This window comes from Ovis canadensis, chromosome 4 (genome assembly GCF_042477335.2).
Source record: "Ovis canadensis isolate MfBH-ARS-UI-01 breed Bighorn chromosome 4, ARS-UI_OviCan_v2, whole genome shotgun sequence".
In the NCBI taxonomy this organism is placed as follows: domain Eukaryota; kingdom Metazoa; phylum Chordata; class Mammalia; order Artiodactyla; family Bovidae; genus Ovis; species Ovis canadensis.
Window position 1 is genome coordinate 23761367 of NC_091248.1, and position 20896 is coordinate 23782262.

Consider the following 20896-nt stretch of genomic DNA (forward strand, 5'->3'; position numbering starts at 1 on the left):
GGTAAGCTACAGTCCACGGGGTCACAAAGAGTCGGACACGACTGAGCGACTTCACTATAAAGTCCTCAGAGTTTTAACCTAACTGACTGGCTCTGCTGCTCTAGCACTTATGTCTCCACAAGTACTTGTTACTGAAACCTGAAGACAGAGTTTTTGTGTTTTGTTGTGTGTGTGTGTGTTGAAGACAAACCACTGGATTTCCTCACTTCTTTGGAAGCACTCTGCTTCTGCTGCTTTCATTCAGTGTCTGTATATAGGCTTTGGAATTACTTATCCCACATTGGCACAGCCTTACAAAGCTTCCATTTTATTTGAGGTCATTGGTTCCCAAACTTTATGATGCATCGAAAACATTGGAGGTTTTTGAAATTTAAACTATTTTTTGACTACGTAAGATTGCAGATTACTGGATTTCACATTTGAAGCATGAGTAGATTCAATAGCTTTGACATAGATTCTGGTCATTTGTATTTATAACAAGATAGTTCTGAGGCAGGCAGTCCATAGATTAACATTTGGAAACTGTTACGTTAGATTTTTTGATATGAAAGAAAATAGGTAAATAACAAGAACTCATAACCATTTAACGTGTTTCAAGTAGCCTTCCTTTAATTAGTGATGTTTTCTCTCTGAAGCATGAAGAAAAGGAAGAGCTCTGGAAGAGTAGATCTACTTTGCTGTTCCTAAACTTGGGATTTTGCGAGCTTACTGTGCTTTTCAGAGTTTCTGAAATGCACAATCGAAATGTGTTAACAGTACCTTTCAACCAAAACCATTAGTTTTCTCTCAGACCCCACCAGTGACTGCCATATTGACTGCCATATTCTCTCCTGCAGCGGCTGCTGCTAAGTCGTGTCAGTCGTGTCCGACTCTGTGCGACCCCATAGATAGCAGCCCACCTGTCCCTGGGATTCTCCAGGCAAGAACACTGGAGTGGGTTGCCATTTCCTTCTCCAGTGCATGAAAGTGAAAAGTGAAAGTGAAGTCGCTCAGTCATGTCCGACTCTTAGCGACCCCATGGACTGCAGCCTACCAGGCTCCTCCATCCGTGGGGTTCTCCAGGCAAGAGTACTGGAGTGGGTTGCCATTGCCTTCTCCTATGAACATGTAATTAAAGTTATTTCTTGTGAAATACCACTACATATTTGGAAACAGCTATAGCACTTTTTGAATAAAGAGTATACTGTTCTTCTAATATAGACTTGAAATAGTTTATGAAAAATAATTGTCATTCATTTAACAAATATTTGGTAATGTTATCCTCGAAGCCTCTTGGGGCAGTAGTATGGAGTTGAAACAGCCATGGGCTTTAGAATCAGTCAGACCTGTATTTGACTCCCAGTTGGACCCTTGAGCCGCCATTTCATCTTAGGCAGATACTTAAACAACTCTAAGTAATATGTGCTGTGCTCAGTCGTGTCCAACCTTTTGTGACCCCATGGACTGCAGCCCACCAGGCTCTTCTGTCCATGGGATTCTCCAACAAGAATATTGGAATGGTTGCCATTTCCTTCTGCAGGGGATCTTCCCAACTCAAGGATTGAACTCATCTTCTGCATTGGCAGGTGGATTCTTTACCACTGAGCCACCTCTTTGAAACACATGTCTAAGTAATATTGAGGATAAAAACTACCTTAAGACCATGAGGGTTAAAAGAAACCATGACTGGAAAGTCAGTCAGTTGCTCAGTCGTGTTCGACTTTGTGACCCCATGGACTGCAGGACACCAGGCTTCCCTGTCCATCACAAACTACCAGAGCTTGCTCAAACTCATGTTGGTGATGTCATCCAGTCATCTCATCCTCTGTCATCCCCTTCTCCTCCTGCCTTCAATCTTTCCCAGCATTAGGATCTTTTTTAGGGAGTCAGTTCTTCCCATCAGGTGGCCAAAGTATTGGAGCTTCAGCTTCAGCATCAGTCCTTCCAGTGAATATTCAGGACTGATTTCCTTTAGTCTAACTGGTTTGATCTCCTTGCAGTCCAAAGGATTCTCAAGAGTCTTCTCCAACACCACAATTCAAAAGCATCAGTTCTTTGGTGCTCAGCTTTCTTTACAGTCCAGCTCTCACATTCATACATGACTACTGGGAAATCCATAGCTTTGACTAGACGTACCTTTGTTGGCAGAGTAATGTCTCTGCCTTTTAATATGCTGTCTGGGTTGGTCATAGCTTTTCTTCCAAGGAGCAAGTGTCTTTTAATTTCATGACTGCAGTGATTTTGGAGCCCCAAAATGTAAAATCTCTCACTGTTTCCATAGTTTCCCCATTTATTTGCCATGAAGTGATGGGACTGGATGCCGTTATCTTAGTTTTCTGAATGTTGAGTTTTAAGCCAAGTTTTTCACTCTCTTCTTTCACCTTCTTCAAGAGGCTCTTTAGTTCCTCTTCACTTTCTGCCATAAGGATGGTGTCATCTGAGGTTATTGATATTTCTCCCGGCAATCTTGATTCCAACTTGTGCTTCATCCAGCCCAGCATTTCACAGGATGTACTCTGCATGTAAGTTAAATAAGCAGAGTGACAATATACAGCCTTGACATACTCCTTTCCCTATTTGGAACCAGTCCGTTGTTCCATGTCCAGTTTTAACTGTTGCTTCTTGACCTGCATGCAGGTTTCTCAGGAGTCAGGTAAGGTGGTCCGGTATTCCCATCTCTTGAAGAATTTTCCACCATTTGTTGTGATCTACAGAGTCAAAGTCTTTGGCGTAGTCAATAAAGCAGAAGTAGATGTTTTTCTGAAACTCTTGCTTTATCTATGATCCAGTGGATGTTGTCAGTTGGGTCTGTGGTTCCTCTGCCTTTTCTAAATCCAGCTTGAACATCTGGAAGTTCTCGGTTCACATACTGTTGAAGCCTGGCTTGGAGAATTTTGAGCGTTAACTTTGCTAGCGTGTGAGATGAGTGCAATTGTGCAGTAATTTGAGCATTCTTTGGCATTGCCTTTCTTTGGGATTGGAATGAAAGCTTCCTCTTCCCGTCCTATGACTGGAAAGAGACTTGGCTAAATGTTGTGGAGAAAACTTTAGATGTTTGTAAAGTCACCCTTTACCTCAAGGGGCTTCCTTGGTAGCTCAGATGGTACAGAATCTGCCTGCAGTGCAGAGACCCCAGTTTGACTCCTGGGTCAGGAAGATCTCCTGGAGAGAGATAGGCTGCCCACTCCAGCATTCTTGGGCTTCCCTCATGGCTCAGCTCGTAAAGAATCCGCCTGCAGGGTGGAAGACCTGGGTTCAGTCCCTGGGCTGGGAAGATCCCCTGGAGAAGGGAACGGCTACCCTCTCCAGTATTCTGACTGGGAGAATTCCATGAACGATATAGTTCCTGGGGTCAGAAAGAGTCACACACAACTGAGCAACTGACACCTCACTTCACTTACCTCAAGGGACTTCAGGCCAATCATTGAAATGATATTTATTCGTAGAACAATAATTTCTTTAGTGATTAGGGAATATAATATGATGAGACAGCCAAAGTGCTGGAATACAAAGCCATGACTGTGTGGCATTTTTCAGTGCCCATCGCTGCACGTTTTTGTGATGATGCTTTTTGCAGTGGCTCCAGGGGAAATGGAAATAAAGGGACGACTGTGAGATGTTGGGATGGAAGGAATCTTTGGAGCGAAACAGGAAAGATGACCTGTATTGTTTGAGCTAGAGAACATGAAGGCTTATGATGTGTTCATATGAGTAAAGAAATCATGCAGGTGGAAGGTTAGGACCTTAATTATAAGATGGAAACAGTGAATTTGATTTTAGCTAGTCTATTTTTTTGAATTTGGGATAAACATTTTCAAAGGCTATAAAGCTACAGAGTTAAGTCATTGTGAACTCGGCAGCACTTTTTTTTTTTTTTAGTTTGAGTCTCTAATGCTGGATAAATAAATAGTCAGGGGGATCTTTCATGGGCTGTGAAAATGAGACATGAAGCAAAGGATCAGAACAGTGTTTGCATGAAGCTATGAGGATACAGATGAAATGATAAAAAAACAAACCCGGAAAGGGCAGAGAATAAAATCAAGAAAAATGAGTTTTTAAGATAATTTAACATGAATATAGAAGATGTATAGGGAGTTCACAACAGAAGAAATTTTTATGGCCAGTAGCACAAAGAATGCTACTTCTTTGTACATGCCTATTTGAAAGAATGTATAATCTCAAAAATAAAAACATACATCTTCTAAGAAAGTTTTAAGGTCCTTGAGACTCTCTGTTGTTGAAGTTTTGAGAAAATACTTAAATGGTATGAGTATGGAATTAATGTAACTTTTTCAAATATGGCGGCATGTTAAAATTTTAAAAGTTAAAATTATAAGATTTTATCATGTAGAAACATCTATAGATGTATGCAGAGATACATTTATGAGATCTCTATTGTAGCACTATTTGTAGTAGTGAACATTTGGAAGTGACCCAGTACAATACAGAATAAAGACGTGAATACCAAAAGATACATGAATACATGAAAAACAAAACATTTCAGAAGTAGCTATGAATAAAACTGAGAATGCTTCTCACTGTCACTACGCCCCTATTCCACTGGAGGCAATCACTGTTACTTTTGATACGTATTCTTCCAGACTTTTTTCACTCTGCAGTTTTAATAAAAATTAGATTTTATAAACTTGCTTCCTCGATAATAGCATAGGTAACTTTTTCAAAATATCTATACTTATAAACAGCTCCATGTCATACATTTGCTGTAGACTTTATAAAATGGCATAAAATTCAGGGATAATCTGTTCAATATTCATGTAATTCTGGTGCTTTACTTTTAAGTGAAAAAATTAGTGAAAAATAATGAGTTATGTTACAATGCCCTGCTGCCCCACCACACATTTTATGCATGCTATAAATTTACTAGCAGTAAAATTCACACACAACACTAATCCTTTCATCCTCTTTTGTTTATATTTAGCTTCTTCATTGATTCAGTGGTAATTACTGAGTCTGATGTACAGAAAGCAACATACCCAGCAAGTTGTCTAGAACAGAACATTGATGGCACTGCAGAGGTATTTTTAAATTGTTATGTACACTAGTTGTATTTTTGTTACTGTTATTTTTATGTCTGTGATTTAATAATTATTCAATAAATAGTTGCCGAGAATTAAGTATAGTAAAAATGAGAGTAAAGATCCAGAAGAATATATAAGTGAAGAAATTGGATATACTATAATGGGTTTCCATTGGGTCCTCCAGGGAATCTTCCCAGCCCAGGGATTGAACCCGAGTCTCCTGCATTGGCAGACGGGTTTTTTACCATTAGTGCCACTTTGGAAGCCTGATGTACTTTCATAGCATAGGAAAAACACAAAAAAGTTAAAATTTTAAGAGGTTTTATCTCCCCCTAAATATATTCTAGTTTAAAATTTGTCTTGTTTTATATAACATGGGCTGTATATAGCGAGTTAATTTCAGTGCCCTGAACTTTACAACAAATTAGTTTCAAAAAAGAGAAACAGCTTTTCTTCCTACCATGAGAAGTTGAACTAGACTATCTCTAGAGTATTCTTTAGGAATTCCCAAAATTCAATACGCTAGGGCTAGGACATTGGATAAGGCTTTTTTCAGCATAGGCCACACAGTATAGAAAAGCCCCTCATCTTTTCCAGAATATCTCATCTAGCCAAACCACCTTTTGCCTCTCCTCAACACTGTGTATATTCCCATGTGGCCACTTTTCCCAAACATAACTGTAAAACCCTGGGCTTCATTCAGTAAATTTTTAGTTCTTAAGTAGTATCTTTTCTTCCCCCACTCTATAACTGTACACTAGTAATTGTAAGCATGGTTCTCAGTTTGCATTTTAAACTTCACAATAGTAAGTACAATTAATTTAGTAGAATTGTTCCCTAGAACTGTTGCTTTTAATTGAGCAGCAATTTATTTACTTACTAAAGCTTTTAAGAAACTTTCTAAAGAACAGAAATCTTTTGAGAAAAGTTTAAAAATAAGTGTTGTATAATTATTAAAAATAAATATGTCATATTTGCTTTTTCATTTAGTATTCTGGTGAATTTGGAGTGAAAAAGGAAACAAATATGGTTAAGTTGCTGGAAAAACAGTACCAGGAACGATTAGAAGAAGAAGTAGCTAAGGTAAGTCAATAGTTTATTTGAAAGATAACATTGTTGTCTTTATTCTTTTTCGGGCTTCAAAACATACAGATTTCATCGATGATAAAGCACTGGTTCTGTTGTGAATTTCACACGCAGCGCCTTTAAGTTGTCAGATACTGTAACTATCCACAGTTGACTTAGAATGGAGCGTTCTGCGGATTTTTCTGTGAGAAAAGCATTCTTCTCTTGATGTAGAGTAGCAGTTAGAAACTTGTCGGAATTATGAATTACCTTGTGAGTAGCAGCAAGGGCAGGATTTTGGCCTTCCTTAAAGGTAGAAGGTGTGATAGGAAATGAGAAAGGAAATGCTTGGTCTTTTATATTAAAGCGTTAGTTTTGCCACCTCCTCTTAGAGAAATAGTACGTGTGTGCATGCCCAGTCACTCAGTGGTGTCCAGCTCTTTGCGACCCGTGGACTGTAGCCTGCCAGTCTCCTCTGTCCATGGAATTTTCCAGGCAGGAACACTGAAGTGGGTTGCCATTTCCTCCTCCAGGAGGTCTCCCGACCCAAGGATCAAACTCACATCTCTGTGTCTCTTCTATTACCAGGTGTATTCTTTACCACTGAGCCATCTGGAAAGTCTGTTTCCTGAAACATAGGGATTATTTAGGGATTGATGGAAGCCTGTACCCAACTTCATTCCTTCATCCTTCTCCTGAGGGAAAAAGGCTGCTGTAGTCCGTAGGAAAGAGAGCCTTGGGCTTTGTGGGAATTTTGATGGAGAGAATTTTCACCTGCAGGTAGAATGTATAACCGAAGATAATCACTCTCCTGCTTGCCACAAAGTAATGGATTCTGGAAAAGCTTGGCTCAGAAACACGTCTGGACCCCGGAAGGGAGATCAGATGTGGTCTCCTGTAAGTGTGGGGTTCTTCCTCTGAGAGCCCAAGGGGAACTGAATAGGTAGACTGTGGCTTTCCTGAGCTTGACCTGGGGGATGCATGGAGTCCAGGGGGCCATGAGGCTTCCTCCAGGTGCCTCTTGAGGGGGCTTGCAGCCTGCTTGCTTCTGCACCACTGACCTGCGAAGTCACTTCAGTCGTGTGCAACCCCATAGACGGCAGCCCACCAGGTTCCCCCATCCCTGGGATTCTCCAGGCAAGAACACTGGAGTGGGGTGCCATTTCCTTCTCCAATGCATGAAAGTGAAAAGTGAAAGTGAAGTCGCTCAGTCGTGCCCAACTCTTAGCGACCCCCTGGACTGCAGCCTACCAGGCTCCTCCGTTCATGGGATTTTCCAGGCAAGAGTACTGGAGTGGGGTGCCATTGCCTTCTCCGGCACCACTGACCTAGCAGGTAGAAACTGTGTCACCTTTCCCTGCTTAGGGAACCGCTGAACTTAGGGTACTGGATCCGAGTCCAAAGTAACCAACAAATAAAAAACAGAAGTGACTGTGATGTTTATGACTAGATGCTCTTAGCTGCTGTGCCCAGAACTATTCTTGTAAACTCCTGAATATCACGTGTACTACCTACTGTACCATATGATTCCATTTCTTTGTCTCTGAATTCTCTTTTAAAATGCATATTCCCGTTCGGGTTCTTATTTTGGAATAGTTGGATTCTGAGTTTGTCTTGCTTGTTTTTCATAGTATTTAAACTGTTCTAGTGTAACAGTCCTACTGGAGTATATGCGTTTTAGTGGAGGAGGAGGGATAGAATTTACAGGAAATGCATAAAGAACTAGATTAAACATAAATTAGACGAGGTGGTCAGTGCTCAAGGAAATATGTGGGCCATAAGGACCTACTCACTTCCATATTTGAATTGAATAATTTTGTTCAAAGTGAACAGTGAGACACCAGGACGCCTCTGGCAGTCCAGTGGTTAAGTCTTCCAGTGCAGGGGGTTCGGGTTCAGTCCCTGATCAAGGAGCTTGTATCTCACATGCCTTGTAGCCAAAAAAAAAACCAAAAACAACCCAGAAAACAGAAACAGCAGTGTAACAAATTCAATAAAGACTTTTAAAATTGTCAAAAAAAACCTTTAAAAAAAAAGTGAAGCACCATCACTTTTATACAGTTTTTACTATCTAGTTCTTTTAGAGTTGCAGGGTTTTCTCTTTTACTTACCTCTTACATAAATTTCTCAAGTGAAATGTTTGTAGCAGGGCATCCTAGTATAGCAGTTAAGAATATGAGGTTTGGGATAGGATTAGATTTGCAGTCTTAGGAAAGTTACTTAACTAGTCAGTCTAGTTAAAGGAGGAGAATAATAGAAGTAGCAGTAATTCTTGTGAAGGTTCAGTGAGCTAATACATACAATGCACCTATTTTGTGTTATATTGTTCTCAGTAGTGCCTGACTGCCACCACATGGACTGCAGCACACCAGGCCTCCCTGTCCTTCACCAACTCCCAGAGCTTGCTCAAACTCATGTCCATTGAGTCCGTGATGCCATCCAACCATCTCGTCCTTTGTTGTCCCCTTTTCCTCCTACCTTCAATCTTTCCCAGTTCAGGGTCTCTTCCAACGAGTCAGCTCTTTGCATCATGTGGCCAAAGTATTGGAGCTTCAGGCTCAGCATCAGTCCTTCCAATGATTATTTAGGATTGATTTCCTTTAGGGTTGACTGGTTTGATATCCTTGCAGTCCAACAGACTCTGAAGAGTCTTCTCCAACTCCAACAGTTCAAAAACATCAATTCTTTGGTGCTCAGCCTTCTTTATGGTCCAGCTTTCACATCCATACATGACTACTGGAAAAACCATAGCTTCTACTATATGGACCTTTGTCAGCAAGTAATGTCTCTGCTTTTTAATATGCAGTCTTGGTTTGTCATAGTTTTTCTTCCAAGGAGTAAGCGTCTTTTAATTTCATGGCTGCAGTCACCATCTGCAGTGATTTTGGAGCCCAAGAAAATAGTTTGTCACTTTGTCCATTTTTTTCCCATCTATTTGCCATGGAGTGATGAGACTGGATGCCATAAGACACCTAGAAGATAATAAAGACTCATAAATGACATCTTTTAAAGTAGTCTTACTACTGTGATAATGGTGATGACATATATATGTTTCGTGGAGCATCATTCATCAAGCGTATAGCAGATCACTAGAGCACAGGTCAATGAAGACCATTCCAGAGGCAGCCAACGTATTGAATTGGCCACAAAGTTTATTCAGTTTTTCCATAACATCTTACAGAAAAACCCAAATGAACTCTTTGGCCAACCCAATACTGCGATCCAAAAGACAACACATGATAGCCCAGCTTGATCCTAGAATAGTTTACGAAAAATGAAAGTTGCTCAGTGGTGTCCTATACTTGGGACCCAATGAACTGTACCCTGCCAGGCTCCTCTGTCCGTGGAATTCTCCAGGCAAGAATACTGGAGTGGGTAACCATGCTCTTCTCCAGGGGATCGTCCTGACCCAGGGAGCAAACCCATGTCTTCTGCATTGCAGGCAGATTCTGTACTATGTGAGCCACCAGTGAAGCCCCAGAATAGGACAGATTGTTTATATTAGTCACCAGAATAGATGGGGTTATGCTGACCCTATAAGAAGTTAGAAAAATACTAAGAAACATTCTTCTAAAAGCACAGAGTATATAGAAGAAACCAGTAGAGGCAGTGATTGCTGACATAGATAACATTAGATTCAACCTGTGATTTGGGTATGTACTATTGAAAAAATAGACATTCATTAACATTTCATTTCACTGCCAAGCAGTATTCTGAGTGCAGCGTACAGCAGAAGGAAAATAGGTGAAATCATTGCTCCTGTAGACCTTAGATCTGTTGATGTTGTGTAGTCACTAAGTCATGTCCAACTCTTTGGTGTCCCTGTGGACTCTAGCCTGCTAGACTTCTCTGTCCATGGGCTTTCCCAGGTACGAATACTGGAGTGGGTTGCCCTTTCCTTCGCTGGGGGATCTTCCCAGCCCAGGGATTGGACCCACGAGTCCTGTACTGGCAGGCAGATTCTTTACTAATGAGCCACCTGTGAAGCCCTGATCTTTTAATCCAGTTGGTGCAAATAGGCAACGTACAAGAGTAATAGATACTAAGAAGAGAAAAACGAACCAAGGTAATAAGACTAGAAGATTCCGTGGGGAGTGAGGTGCTTTTATTTTATATAGGGTAATCACAGAAGACTTCACTCTTGAACTGTCACGAGGGGAGAGTCCAGATGACAGTGGGAGAGTAAGTCGTAAAGATAATAGATTGCACACCTTTTAAGAAAGTAGGATGCAAAAGAGAAGGTCAGCCGTTTTCCAGCGGATGTCTCCAAGAGGTGTCCACGGAGAACTGGCGAGAGTTTGGAAACCACCTATCCAGCTGCCAGCATTGCCAAGTTAGAGGATGGTTTGATTCAGTCCTGCAAGCTTTGTACTCATGGGTTCCATTTGGAGAAATATTGTGAAACCCTGGTACAGACTTATTTCCTCAGCAGATGTAACTGGATACAGGAAGAGGAAATGCAGGGAAAGAGGGGCAAGGACTTCCCCTTCAAGGGAAGATAGTACTGCAGGTAATTTGATCTAAGCAACTGGAAGAATGGAGTTACTTAGGTGTTAGATGGAGGATCAAAACAAATACAAAGGAGTAGTTTTTGAAGAGGAGTGGGTAACCTAATATTCACATAGTCATTAACTATGTAAATATAAGGGATGAGAACATGATTGGATGTATAAATCTAGAGTTCAGGAAGTAAGATAAAACTTGACATGGAAATACGGTAGTATCTAGAGTTGGGTTTTTCAAACTGTGATGTTATAACTTCTTAAGGCATGCAATTTAATTTGGTTTGGTACAGGATTTTGATATTAATGGAAACATTCAATTATATAATAACAGACACACAAGAATTTGTGTGTGCTTTGGGTCACAGTATAAAATGTTTTATTGTTGTATGTGTATGTTTACCATGGTTTCAGTAACAAATACTGAAAAATATTAAGATAGTGAGTATAAACGGAGAAGGGGTCTGGAAACTGAGCCCAGAGAAGGCCACTGTTTGAGAGCAGAGAAGTGAGGAGGAACAAAGGAAATGAAGAAGTGGTACATTATGTGTGGGAATGAAAAGATTGCATCAGAGAAGCCAATGATGAAAGTTTATTGCTGAGAATATATTAAACTTTGTCAGGTGTTTCTGATAAAGTCTTGAAAGGTTGGACCTGCAAATTAACGATTGGATTTTACAGTGTGCAGTCATTAGTGACTTTCACAAGAATACATTTGATGGAATAGTAGAAACAAACTGATTTGATTTGAGAGAGAGAGTACATCATGAGAAACGCTGGGTTGGAAGAAACACAAGCTGGAATCAAGATTGCCGGGAGAAATATCAATAACCTCAGATATGCAGATGACACCACCCTTATGGCAGAAAGTGAAGAGGAGCTAAAAAGCCTCTTGATGAAAGTGAAAGAGGACAGTGAAAAAGTTGGCTTAAAACTCAACATTCAGAAAACGAAGATCATGGCATCTGGTCCCATCACTTCATCGCAAATAGATGGGGAAACAGTGGAAACAGTGTCAGACTTTATTTTTTTGGGCTCCAAGATCACTGCAGATGGTGATTGCAGCCATGAAATTAAAAGACGCTTACTCCTTGGAAGAAAAGTTATGACCAACCTAGATAGTATATTCAAAAGCAGAGACATTACTTTGCCAACAAAGGTCTATCTAGTCAAGGCTATGGTTTTTCCAGTGGTCATGTAGGGATGAGAGAGTTGGACTGTGAAGAAGGCTGAGCGCCGAAGAATTGATGCTTTTGAACTGTGGTGTTGGAGAAGTCTCTTGAGAGTCCCTTGGACTGCAAGGAGATCCAACCAGTCCATTCTGAAGGAGATCAGCCCTGGGATTTCTCTGGAAGGAATGATGCTAAAGCTGAAACTCCAGTACTTTGGCCACCTCATGCAAAGAGTTGACTCATTGGAAAAGACTCTGATGCTGGGAGGGACTCGGGGCAGGAGGAGAAGGGAACGACTGAGGATGACATGGCTGGATGGCATCACTGACTCGATGGACATGAGTCTGAGTGAACTCCGGGAGTTGGTGATGGACAGGGAGGCCTGGCGTCCTGCGATTCATGGGGTCGCGAATTGTCGGACACGACTGAGCGACTGAACTGAACTGAACTGAACTGAAGGAGAAGAATGAAGAAATGAATGATTCTGAGTTGTTTTTAAAGGGAGAGAAGTACAGTACTAACTAAAGAGTGATGTAGGGAATTGAGTGGTAGATTGTTGTTGCTGTTTTGTTTTTGTTTAAGATGAACGATACCACATTGTGTTTCTGTGCTGATAGAAGCGATTGAGGAGAGAAAGGAAAAAAAAAAAATAGCCTGTTTAAAGAGAGAGGGGAATAGTTGCTGGAACAGTGTCCTTGAGCAGATGAGAAGAGTTGCAGATCCCCTGAAAAGCTGCCGTTAGATCGAAGCATGGTAGTTTGATTCATTGAAACAGGAAGGAAGGTAAGAATAGTTGACTCATGATTCAGGTATGTTTTCAGATGAAGTATCTGGTGACTGTGGAAGTTCTTTTCTGATTACTTCGGTTTTTCTCAGTAAAAAGCGAACTCAGCACCTGAGAATGAGAAATGAAGAGATGATGTTGGAGCTTTAAGGAGAAAGCACAGGGCTAAGAGAAGGAGTAAGAAATGGAAAAGACAAGGGAAATTGGGCAGAATCGCCCAGTATTACCAAGGGCTCGTTTCAAGGATAGTGGTCATGATGTCAAAGTAAGACCAGTCAGCTTGTTTTTTCATTTTTCTCTTCAGTTAAGGTCAGCTGCACAGACACAGACTCAGTCCAGTTCAGTTGCTCAGTCGTGTCCAACTCTTTGCGACCCCATGAATCACAGCACGCCAGGCCTCCCTGTCCATCACCAACTCCCGGAGTTCACTCAGACTCACATCCATCGAGTCAGTGATGCCATCCAGCCATCTCATCCTCTGTCATCCCCTTCTCCTCCTGCCCCCAATCCCTCCCAGCATCAGAGTCTTTTCCAATGGGTCAACTCTTCGCATGAGGTGGCCAAAGTACTGGAATTTCAGCTTCAGCATCATTCCTTCCAAAGAAATACCAGGGCTGATCTTCAGAATGGACTGGTTGGATCTCCTTGCAGTCCAAGGGACCCTCAAGAGACTTCTCCAACACCACAGTTCAAATGCATCAATTCTTCGGCGCTCAGCCTTCTTCACAGTCCAACTCTCACATCCTTACATGACCACAGGAAAAACCATAGCCTTGACTAGACGGACCTTAGTTGGCAAAGTAATGTCTCTGCTTTTGAATATGCTATCTAGGTTGGTCATAACTTTCCTTCCAAGGAGTAAGTGTCTTTTAATTTCATGGCTGCAATCACCATCTGCAGTGATTTTGGAGACCAAAAAAATAAAGTCTGACACTGTTTCCACTGTTTCCCCATCTATTTGCGATGAAGTGATGGGACCAGATGCCATGATCTTCGTTTTCTGAATGTTGAGTTTTAAGCCAACTTTTTCACTCTCCACTTTCACTTTCATCAAGAGGCTTTTTAGCTCCTCTTCACTTTCTGCCATAAGGGTGGTGTCATCTACATATCTGAGGTTATTGATATTTCTCCCGGCAATCTTGACTAGGCAGAGTTAATTGTAAACACAGGTGGAATTTGGTTAGATGGTACGGTGGTGAATAGAAAGGAGAGAATTACAAGATAGTTAGTCTAGGCTTGGTTTTTATGTTTGTTTGTTTGGTTGGTTGGTTTTTTAGTTTCCAAAACACACAGTTCTTTTAATTATTTGTTATCCTTTTCTATTCTAAACATATATACAAATGAAAGTAATCTTTATAATGACCAATTTTTTAAAAATTTCATTTGTGACTTAACATCTGGTCAGATTTTTGTTTGAGCACCGAAAAACTGATGCTTTTGAAAACTGGTGTTGGAGGAGACTCTTGAGAGTCTCTTGTACTGCATGGAGATCAAACCAGTCAATCCTAAAGGAATCAGTCCTGAATATTCATTGGAAGGACTGACGCTGAAGCTGAAGCTCCAATACTTTGGCCACCTGATGCAAGGAGCCGACTCATTCTAAAAGACCCTGATGCTGAGAAAGAAAGCAAAAGGAGAAGGGGGTGGCAGAGGATGAGATGGTTAGGTAGCATCACCAACCAAGTGAACATGAATTTGAGCAAACGCCAAGAGATAGTGGAGGATAGAGGAGCCTGGCATTCTGTAGTCCATGGAGTTGCAAAGAGTCAGACGTGACTGTAGTGCCTGAACAACAATAGTTGGTTCTCAAAGGCTTAGACTTCTCAGAGCCAAGGCTGCTGAACACAATTTCTAGGTACCTATGGTGGGTGGAACTAAAATAAGCAGGAATTAAGGATCATAGTTGAAGTGGAAAGTGAAATAGATTAGATTGAATTGTATCATCATGTTTACCAATGATACCAAAAGCTCTTCTTCTTTGCATACCAGTAGTGCATCAAACCTCAGAGACAGGGTTTCGGATGAAAGAGAAAAGGATAGCTTTCTTGCGTTGCCAGGCAATAGGAGACAGAGCAGGCTCCTGCCCTCAAAAGCTGTGTGTCCCAATCTAGGAGAGTTTGATGCGGGGTTTTACAGCAGTGGGTCGTCCCGGGTAGTGCGGTGGCAAAGAATCCACCTGCCAGTGCTGCTGCTGCTGCTAAGTGGCTACAGTTGTGTGCGACTCTGTGTGACCCCATAGACGGCAGCCCACCAGGCTCCCCTGTCCCTGGGATTCTCCAGGCAAGAACACTGGAGTCGGTTGCCATTTCCTTCTCCAATGCATGAAAGTGAAAAGTGAAAGTGAAGTCGCTCAGTCGTGTCCGACTCTTAGCGACCCCACAGACTGCAGCCCACCAGGCTCCTCTGCCTATGGGATTTTCCAGGCAAGAGTAGTGGAGTGGGGTGCCATTGCCTTCTCCCCCTGCCAGTGCAGGAGATGCTATTTATAGCAGTGGTTTCAGGGATGGCGTTTCTGATAAGATGAGGGTGTGAGCTGGGCTTGCATTCCCTTCATCTCTCCTCAGGTGGTTGGTCTCCTTATCTTGAAGAGCTTCTCTGGTCCCGTTAACCAGCCTGAGCTTGTTTCTTGGCTCCTCTTTCCTTGACTAACAACTGTTCGAATCTGCCCTTTGGAACTCAGGGAAGGTCATGGAGTCTGGAGTTTTGCCTACAGGAAATGGGGACCAAAAAAGGCTTCCATGCCCAGGAACCCCACAGGGTCTCGCTCAGTTTCACTAATCACACAAACCTAGTGCTGTGCTTCTGGGAATTTACTGCAAGCAAATTGGAAAGAATATGTGTATGATGTGGTTACAAAGATTTCATCACAGTGCCGTTTAAAATAGCCTTACGGATGAATTAGTCTGAATGTCCAACACAGATAGTTGATTAAGTACATTTATAGTACATCTGTATAATATGAAACTTTAAACCCATTTAAAATTATATAGAAATGTATTTCTTGACTTGAAAAGATATTTACTATAGTTATGAAAACAGGTTATAGTGTTAGAATATGACTAAGAAAAATGTTTGTCTATATCTATTTATATCCATATCTAAATGTAAAGAAGAGGAAGAAGATTTAGAAATGTATGTATTAAACTGTTAATAGTGATTTTTCTTGGAGGAAAGAAATATAAGGGCTTTTATTTCCTTTTTAACTTCTGTGCCAAACATTGACTGCTGTTATAGTAAGACAGAATTTTTTGTAATTATTGATTTTAAAAAGGCAGGCAGTAAAACACTTTGATATTAGATTCATTTTAAAACAGAATCTTCTTATCACTTTACGCTAAGATTTCTTTTAGTTTGTTTAAAGCACGAGGCCATCTTTTTTACTAATTTATGTAGTTTTTAAGAGGAAACTTGCTTTTGTAATTCCTGCTAGTATTTATAGATCTAATCCTTTATTGAACTGAATCCTTTTTTATTTCCTTATTTCTTCAGGTCATTGTGTCAATGAGTATAGCATTTGCTCAGCAAACTGAACTGTCTAGAATATCTGGGGAAAAAGAAGATACTCCATCATCAGAAGCATCTACTCTCTGTCAGCAAGAGCATTACTTAAATGAAATAAAATTATCACAAGGTCAGGCTGGTTTTCAGACTTTTGAGGCAACGGACAGGAAATTTAAAGAAGAATGTAAACCACTTAGTAAGGAGTTAGGAGAAGATGGAAAGGAAGTTCTGTTATCAAGCAAGGATCATCTCGACGATATACTAGAATCAAAGGACTATGAACTGACTATTTCAGAAGAAATGTCCTCCAAAGATAGAACATTTATGGTCAGAGAAACTGTGAGTACGCTTCCTTGAGTATAAAAATTTATTTTAAAAATTGTGATTTTTCTCACTATAAAAATATTAACAGTAATGTTGCTTAATGGAGAAGATAAGTATTTGATTCAGACTTGACCTGGACTTTTAAAGTGAGAGTGAAGTTGCTCAGTCGTGTCCGACTCTTTGAAACCCCATGGCCTGTAGCCTACCAGGTTCCACTGTCCATGGGATTTTCCAGGCAAGAGTACTGGAGTGGGTTACCATTTCCTTCTCCAGGAGACCTTCCTGACCCAGGGATTGAACCCGGGTCTCCCACGTTGTAGGCAGATGATTTACCTTCTGAGCCACCAGGGAAAAGTGACTTTTAAAGTGTATGAATAAATGGCTTAATATTATTATTAGATGAAACTGGTCGGATTCACAATATTTCTGTTTGTCTTATATACATTGTGCAGGGTAAAACCTCACTGTAAGTTGTACTCACGTTAATTTTCAGTCAATTCAAATTATTATACTATAATTTGGCAATATGTATGATAAAATATTTGCTTAATAGGATAATAGCAGAAGGAAAGAGCTGCCCGCTTAAGATAATTTAAAGCAGTCTCCTATATATATACTAATACCCTTTACTTTTTCATCAGTGGAGGATCTGTACCTCAACTGTTTGTGCCGTTAACAGCATAGTAAATTCTACTTCTTTTAAAATTATCTTAATTCAAATTTTTTTGTTAATATTCATGACAGGTTATGTCTTTTTAGAGACATATTCAAATAAAATGTCAACTCTTTTTGAAGTGCAAAATCTCTCTAACTTGCCAGCAACTGTTGAAGGCAGAATGATTTGTTTAAGTGTAGCTTTTCTGGACTTGTTGAAATCCAGTAAGGTGTTGACTTCTTACAAGTTTGAGAAAGAGGAATACAAGGCTTTTATTTCCAGATAATCATTACTGAAGATTGTTTCTTATCAAGCAGTTCTCTACAGTACTCTGATGAACACTGTGTAATATAAAGAGATAACATTTCTCATTTTGTAAATTAATTTTTAAAATAGAAGAATTCCATTTATATTATTTCCTCATAAAATGTCAAGAGGAATAATAGAGTTATTCATTATGAATAGGAGGAATCTTGAGTGTCTTTCCTTATTCTTCTCCTCCCTTTGATTTAGACTACATCTAAAATAACTGATAGTTATTTTGCTTTTGGAGAACAACATGTATAATAATAATTACTTTCACATTGATTTGAAATTATAAAGACATTTTTTAAATTATTTATATTTTAGTTTAATGTGAAGTTTAAACTGACATGCTTTGTGGGGTTAGTATTATAATTATTTTCATATGTATTTAAAAAAATCAATGCTGACAGATTTCCACAAAATGTTTTACGGTTGAATTTTTTAACTATTACAGCTCCATGATGAGATTTTGGTATCAAGCATGGATGCTTCTAGACAACTGATGTTAAATGAAGAACAGTTGGAAGATATGAGGCAGGAACTTGTACGACAGTACCAGGAGCATCAACAGGCAACAGAGCTTCTAAGGCAGGCACACATGCGGCAGATGGAGAGACAGCGAGAAGACCAGGAACAGCTGCAAGAGGAGATTAAGAGGCTGAATAAACAGCTGGCTCAGGTATGGGACCAAGAGTCCCCTCCCTCCCCAACTAAAAAGCAGTGTTCTTTATAGAGCTTTTTTTAAAAAGTCAGAATTATTGCTGAGATCTGAATAAACACGGATATTTAACATCAGGAACAGACTCCACCAGTACAGGAGACTAAGATCTTGTTAAGGGTGCCTAACCCAACCTTGGGGAGCACTGTCTCTCTACCATTTGACTTATCTGCCTTTTTAGGCACTGAAAAAGTGGTTCTAAGGTTTTTGTTTTTAGCCATTCCATTGAGTATATACGTGGCAAAAGTACTTTGGCAATTGGGGAAATTCTTTATGCTGAGGTACAGTTGATACTCAGTTTTCCCATTTTTATTTATAGATTTGTGAGTCTACCAATTGGCTTCTCCATGGTTTACCTTTATCTATCTTTAATCTGTCTTTTTAATTGTGAATGGAAATCTGAAGTAGTATGTTTCTGGAACTTAATCCACGGAAACATCTCTTCTTGATTTGAGAAATGCAAATTTGCATAATATTCTTAACCACTTTCTTGACTAAATTTACATACTCCTTGGTATTTGGGAACTGAAATCTTATCAATTGCTGTATGTAATATACTCACAAAATCATTTTAGAAAAGCAAATATTTGTGTAAAAGTTCCTATAAAAACAAATTTATTCAATTTATTTTGAAAAGTTAAGCTAAAATAAAAGACAACAGAGAACTCTTGAAATATAGTCTCAGATATAGAATAATAGGAAAATTGGGAGTTGAACATAAGACATTTGGAAAAATTAATTTTGCTTTTCTTCATTGCATTTTGTGACTTGAAACTTCTGAATTTTCAATGCAAAACTGGCATATTAAAATAATATTAAGCTGTAAAAATTCATGAATATTTAGGCCTAATTAGCTTTTTTATTTTTTTTTTAAGTTTCAAATTTTGCATTGAACTTGATATATGCTTTTAACCCCCTAATCATGGAATATGAATCAGGGTAGAACCAAGGCTTGTTGGTTCTAGCGGGTTAAAAGAAAATCTGCTTAATATTCCTGCCTTTCCCTTCTATCGCAAACAATATTCTCTCATGACCTTTTTTCTTATTTAGAGATCCTCAATAGATAATGAAAACCTGGTTTCAGAGAGAGAGAGGGTGCTTTTAGAGGAGCTGGAAGCACTAAAGCAGCTGTCTCTAGCTGGAAGAGAGAAGCTGTGTTGTGAGCTGCGCAACAGCAGTACGCAAACACAGGTAGTATGGACTTTGGCCCACCTAGGAGCAATGGATCCACAATGCAGTAGGATCTGTGTGTCTTTGTTGTTGGTGTGAAATGTGTGTTTTTTTAGGTCTGAGCTTAACATATTTGTGATTGTTTACATTGAAGGTAGGTGGAGTCAAGATGCCTTATGTTCCATTTAAGGTAATTTGAATCTGACAGTGATTTAGCAATGACTGTTGTTTGACCAGGGAGCCCAGTAACCAGACAAGCTTCATTGTCATATCATAGCATGCCTTTTTTTGACAATGCTAATCTGATAAAATATAGTTAAGCGTTGCTTCAGATAGTATCTGTTCTGCATGCAGAGGTTTCTTTCTCACCTTATAACAATATAAGAATGACGTGCTCTTTCCAAGATGACAGGTTTTCTGTCTTGTCCTCCCTACCTTTACGCACACTTAGAATGGAAATGAAAACCAAGGAGAAGTTGAAGAACAGACCTTTAAAGAAAAGGTATTGGACAAAAAACCTGAAGAGGTGCCTCCTGAAATTGTGTCCAATGAAAGGTATACAGAATGTGTATTTTTTTTCAATGTAAAGTGAATTAAAATAGTTGTTTTGGTGTTACAAACTTCATTGGTCTTTATTGTTATCTTGTACATCTATTTTATTTGTACATTGTGCTGTGTATGCAAAGAATGATCATTTTCCTAACATTAATAGACAAATTTTTTAAACTCTCTTATATATAATTTTATTGGCTATTGAGCATGCACTTAACTCAATAAATGATAAGGCTGAGGTTATTTGGTTATTGAATCTTTCTTGATTAATTTTATTCTGCTCACATGCCATTTTTTATCCTAAAAAACAAAATTGTACATGTCAGTTTATTCCTTCACTGTTCAGACATGCATCCAGTGTAAGCCACCCCCTGGTTTATGACAGAAAAAATTAAATGATTAAATATGATAGTATACATTTAACTTCTTTGATGCATTTACTGTAGATGAGACTTTTTAATCTACATCCCACCTTTATGGAGGAATAAATTCATAATCCGATGTTAACAAAACTTTCCCTTACTTTGATTTTGTAGAGATTCATGTAAAAATGAGAATAGTTACCCCACATTAATATTAAGGATTTTAGGCACGATATTTTAAAATCTGTTTTGTTCAAATGAAAAGCATTTCTTTAATTTTAAATTAAAGTCAATGCGTGCTAACTTAATGTCCTCCTTTTCCAATTTCTGTTACTGCCAACCCTCCGTGTCCTCCCAACCTGCTTCCTCAGCTTGCATGGAGGAATTTGGCCCCTAAGATTTTGGCTTCCCCATTGGATCATCAGTATGGAACACAGTCAGTATGGAACTCAAACAAGAAAGACAGTGTACGAAAACTAGAGTTACCATGGCAATATAAAATAAACACAATGTTTATTTTATATTATTGATCTCTAATTGGTATATTTTTAAAATTATACAGTGTTTACTTTTTAGGAATCTTCGTAGTGAGTGTTGATAAATGAGTATTCCTATTTATTTCTTTTTACCATCCTTTTATTTTGAATTATTTCTCTTCTCTAGGAATATTTTCAAATTATCCTAGTCCTGGGGTGTTTGAGGCTTAAACAAAACCTGATAAAAAGTTAAAGAAATAAACCCTTTACTTATTTCCTACTAACTAAATT

The 20896-nt window shown here is 39.4% G+C and overlaps 1 protein-coding gene across 8 annotated transcripts in view; it reads left to right on the forward strand.

Moving 5' to 3' along the window:
• Positions 1-20896, forward strand: part of AKAP9 (A-kinase anchoring protein 9) — a 172293-nt gene that overhangs the window by 77121 nt on the left and 74276 nt on the right. For 6 of the 8 annotated variants that reach the window (XM_069587353.1, XM_069587359.1, XM_069587350.1 and 3 more), the window contains 6 exons: positions 4919-5015; positions 6009-6101; positions 16031-16381; positions 17782-18006; positions 19096-19236; positions 19667-19770. In XM_069587353.1, coding sequence (XP_069443454.1) covers positions 4919-5015; positions 6009-6101; positions 16031-16381; positions 17782-18006; positions 19096-19236; positions 19667-19770 — 1011 coding nt within the window. The remainder of the gene's footprint in view (positions 1-4918; positions 5016-6008; positions 6102-16030; positions 16382-17781; positions 18007-19095; positions 19237-19666; positions 19771-20896) is intronic. The other 2 variants (XM_069587355.1, XM_069587356.1) reach the window with 1 other exon arrangement.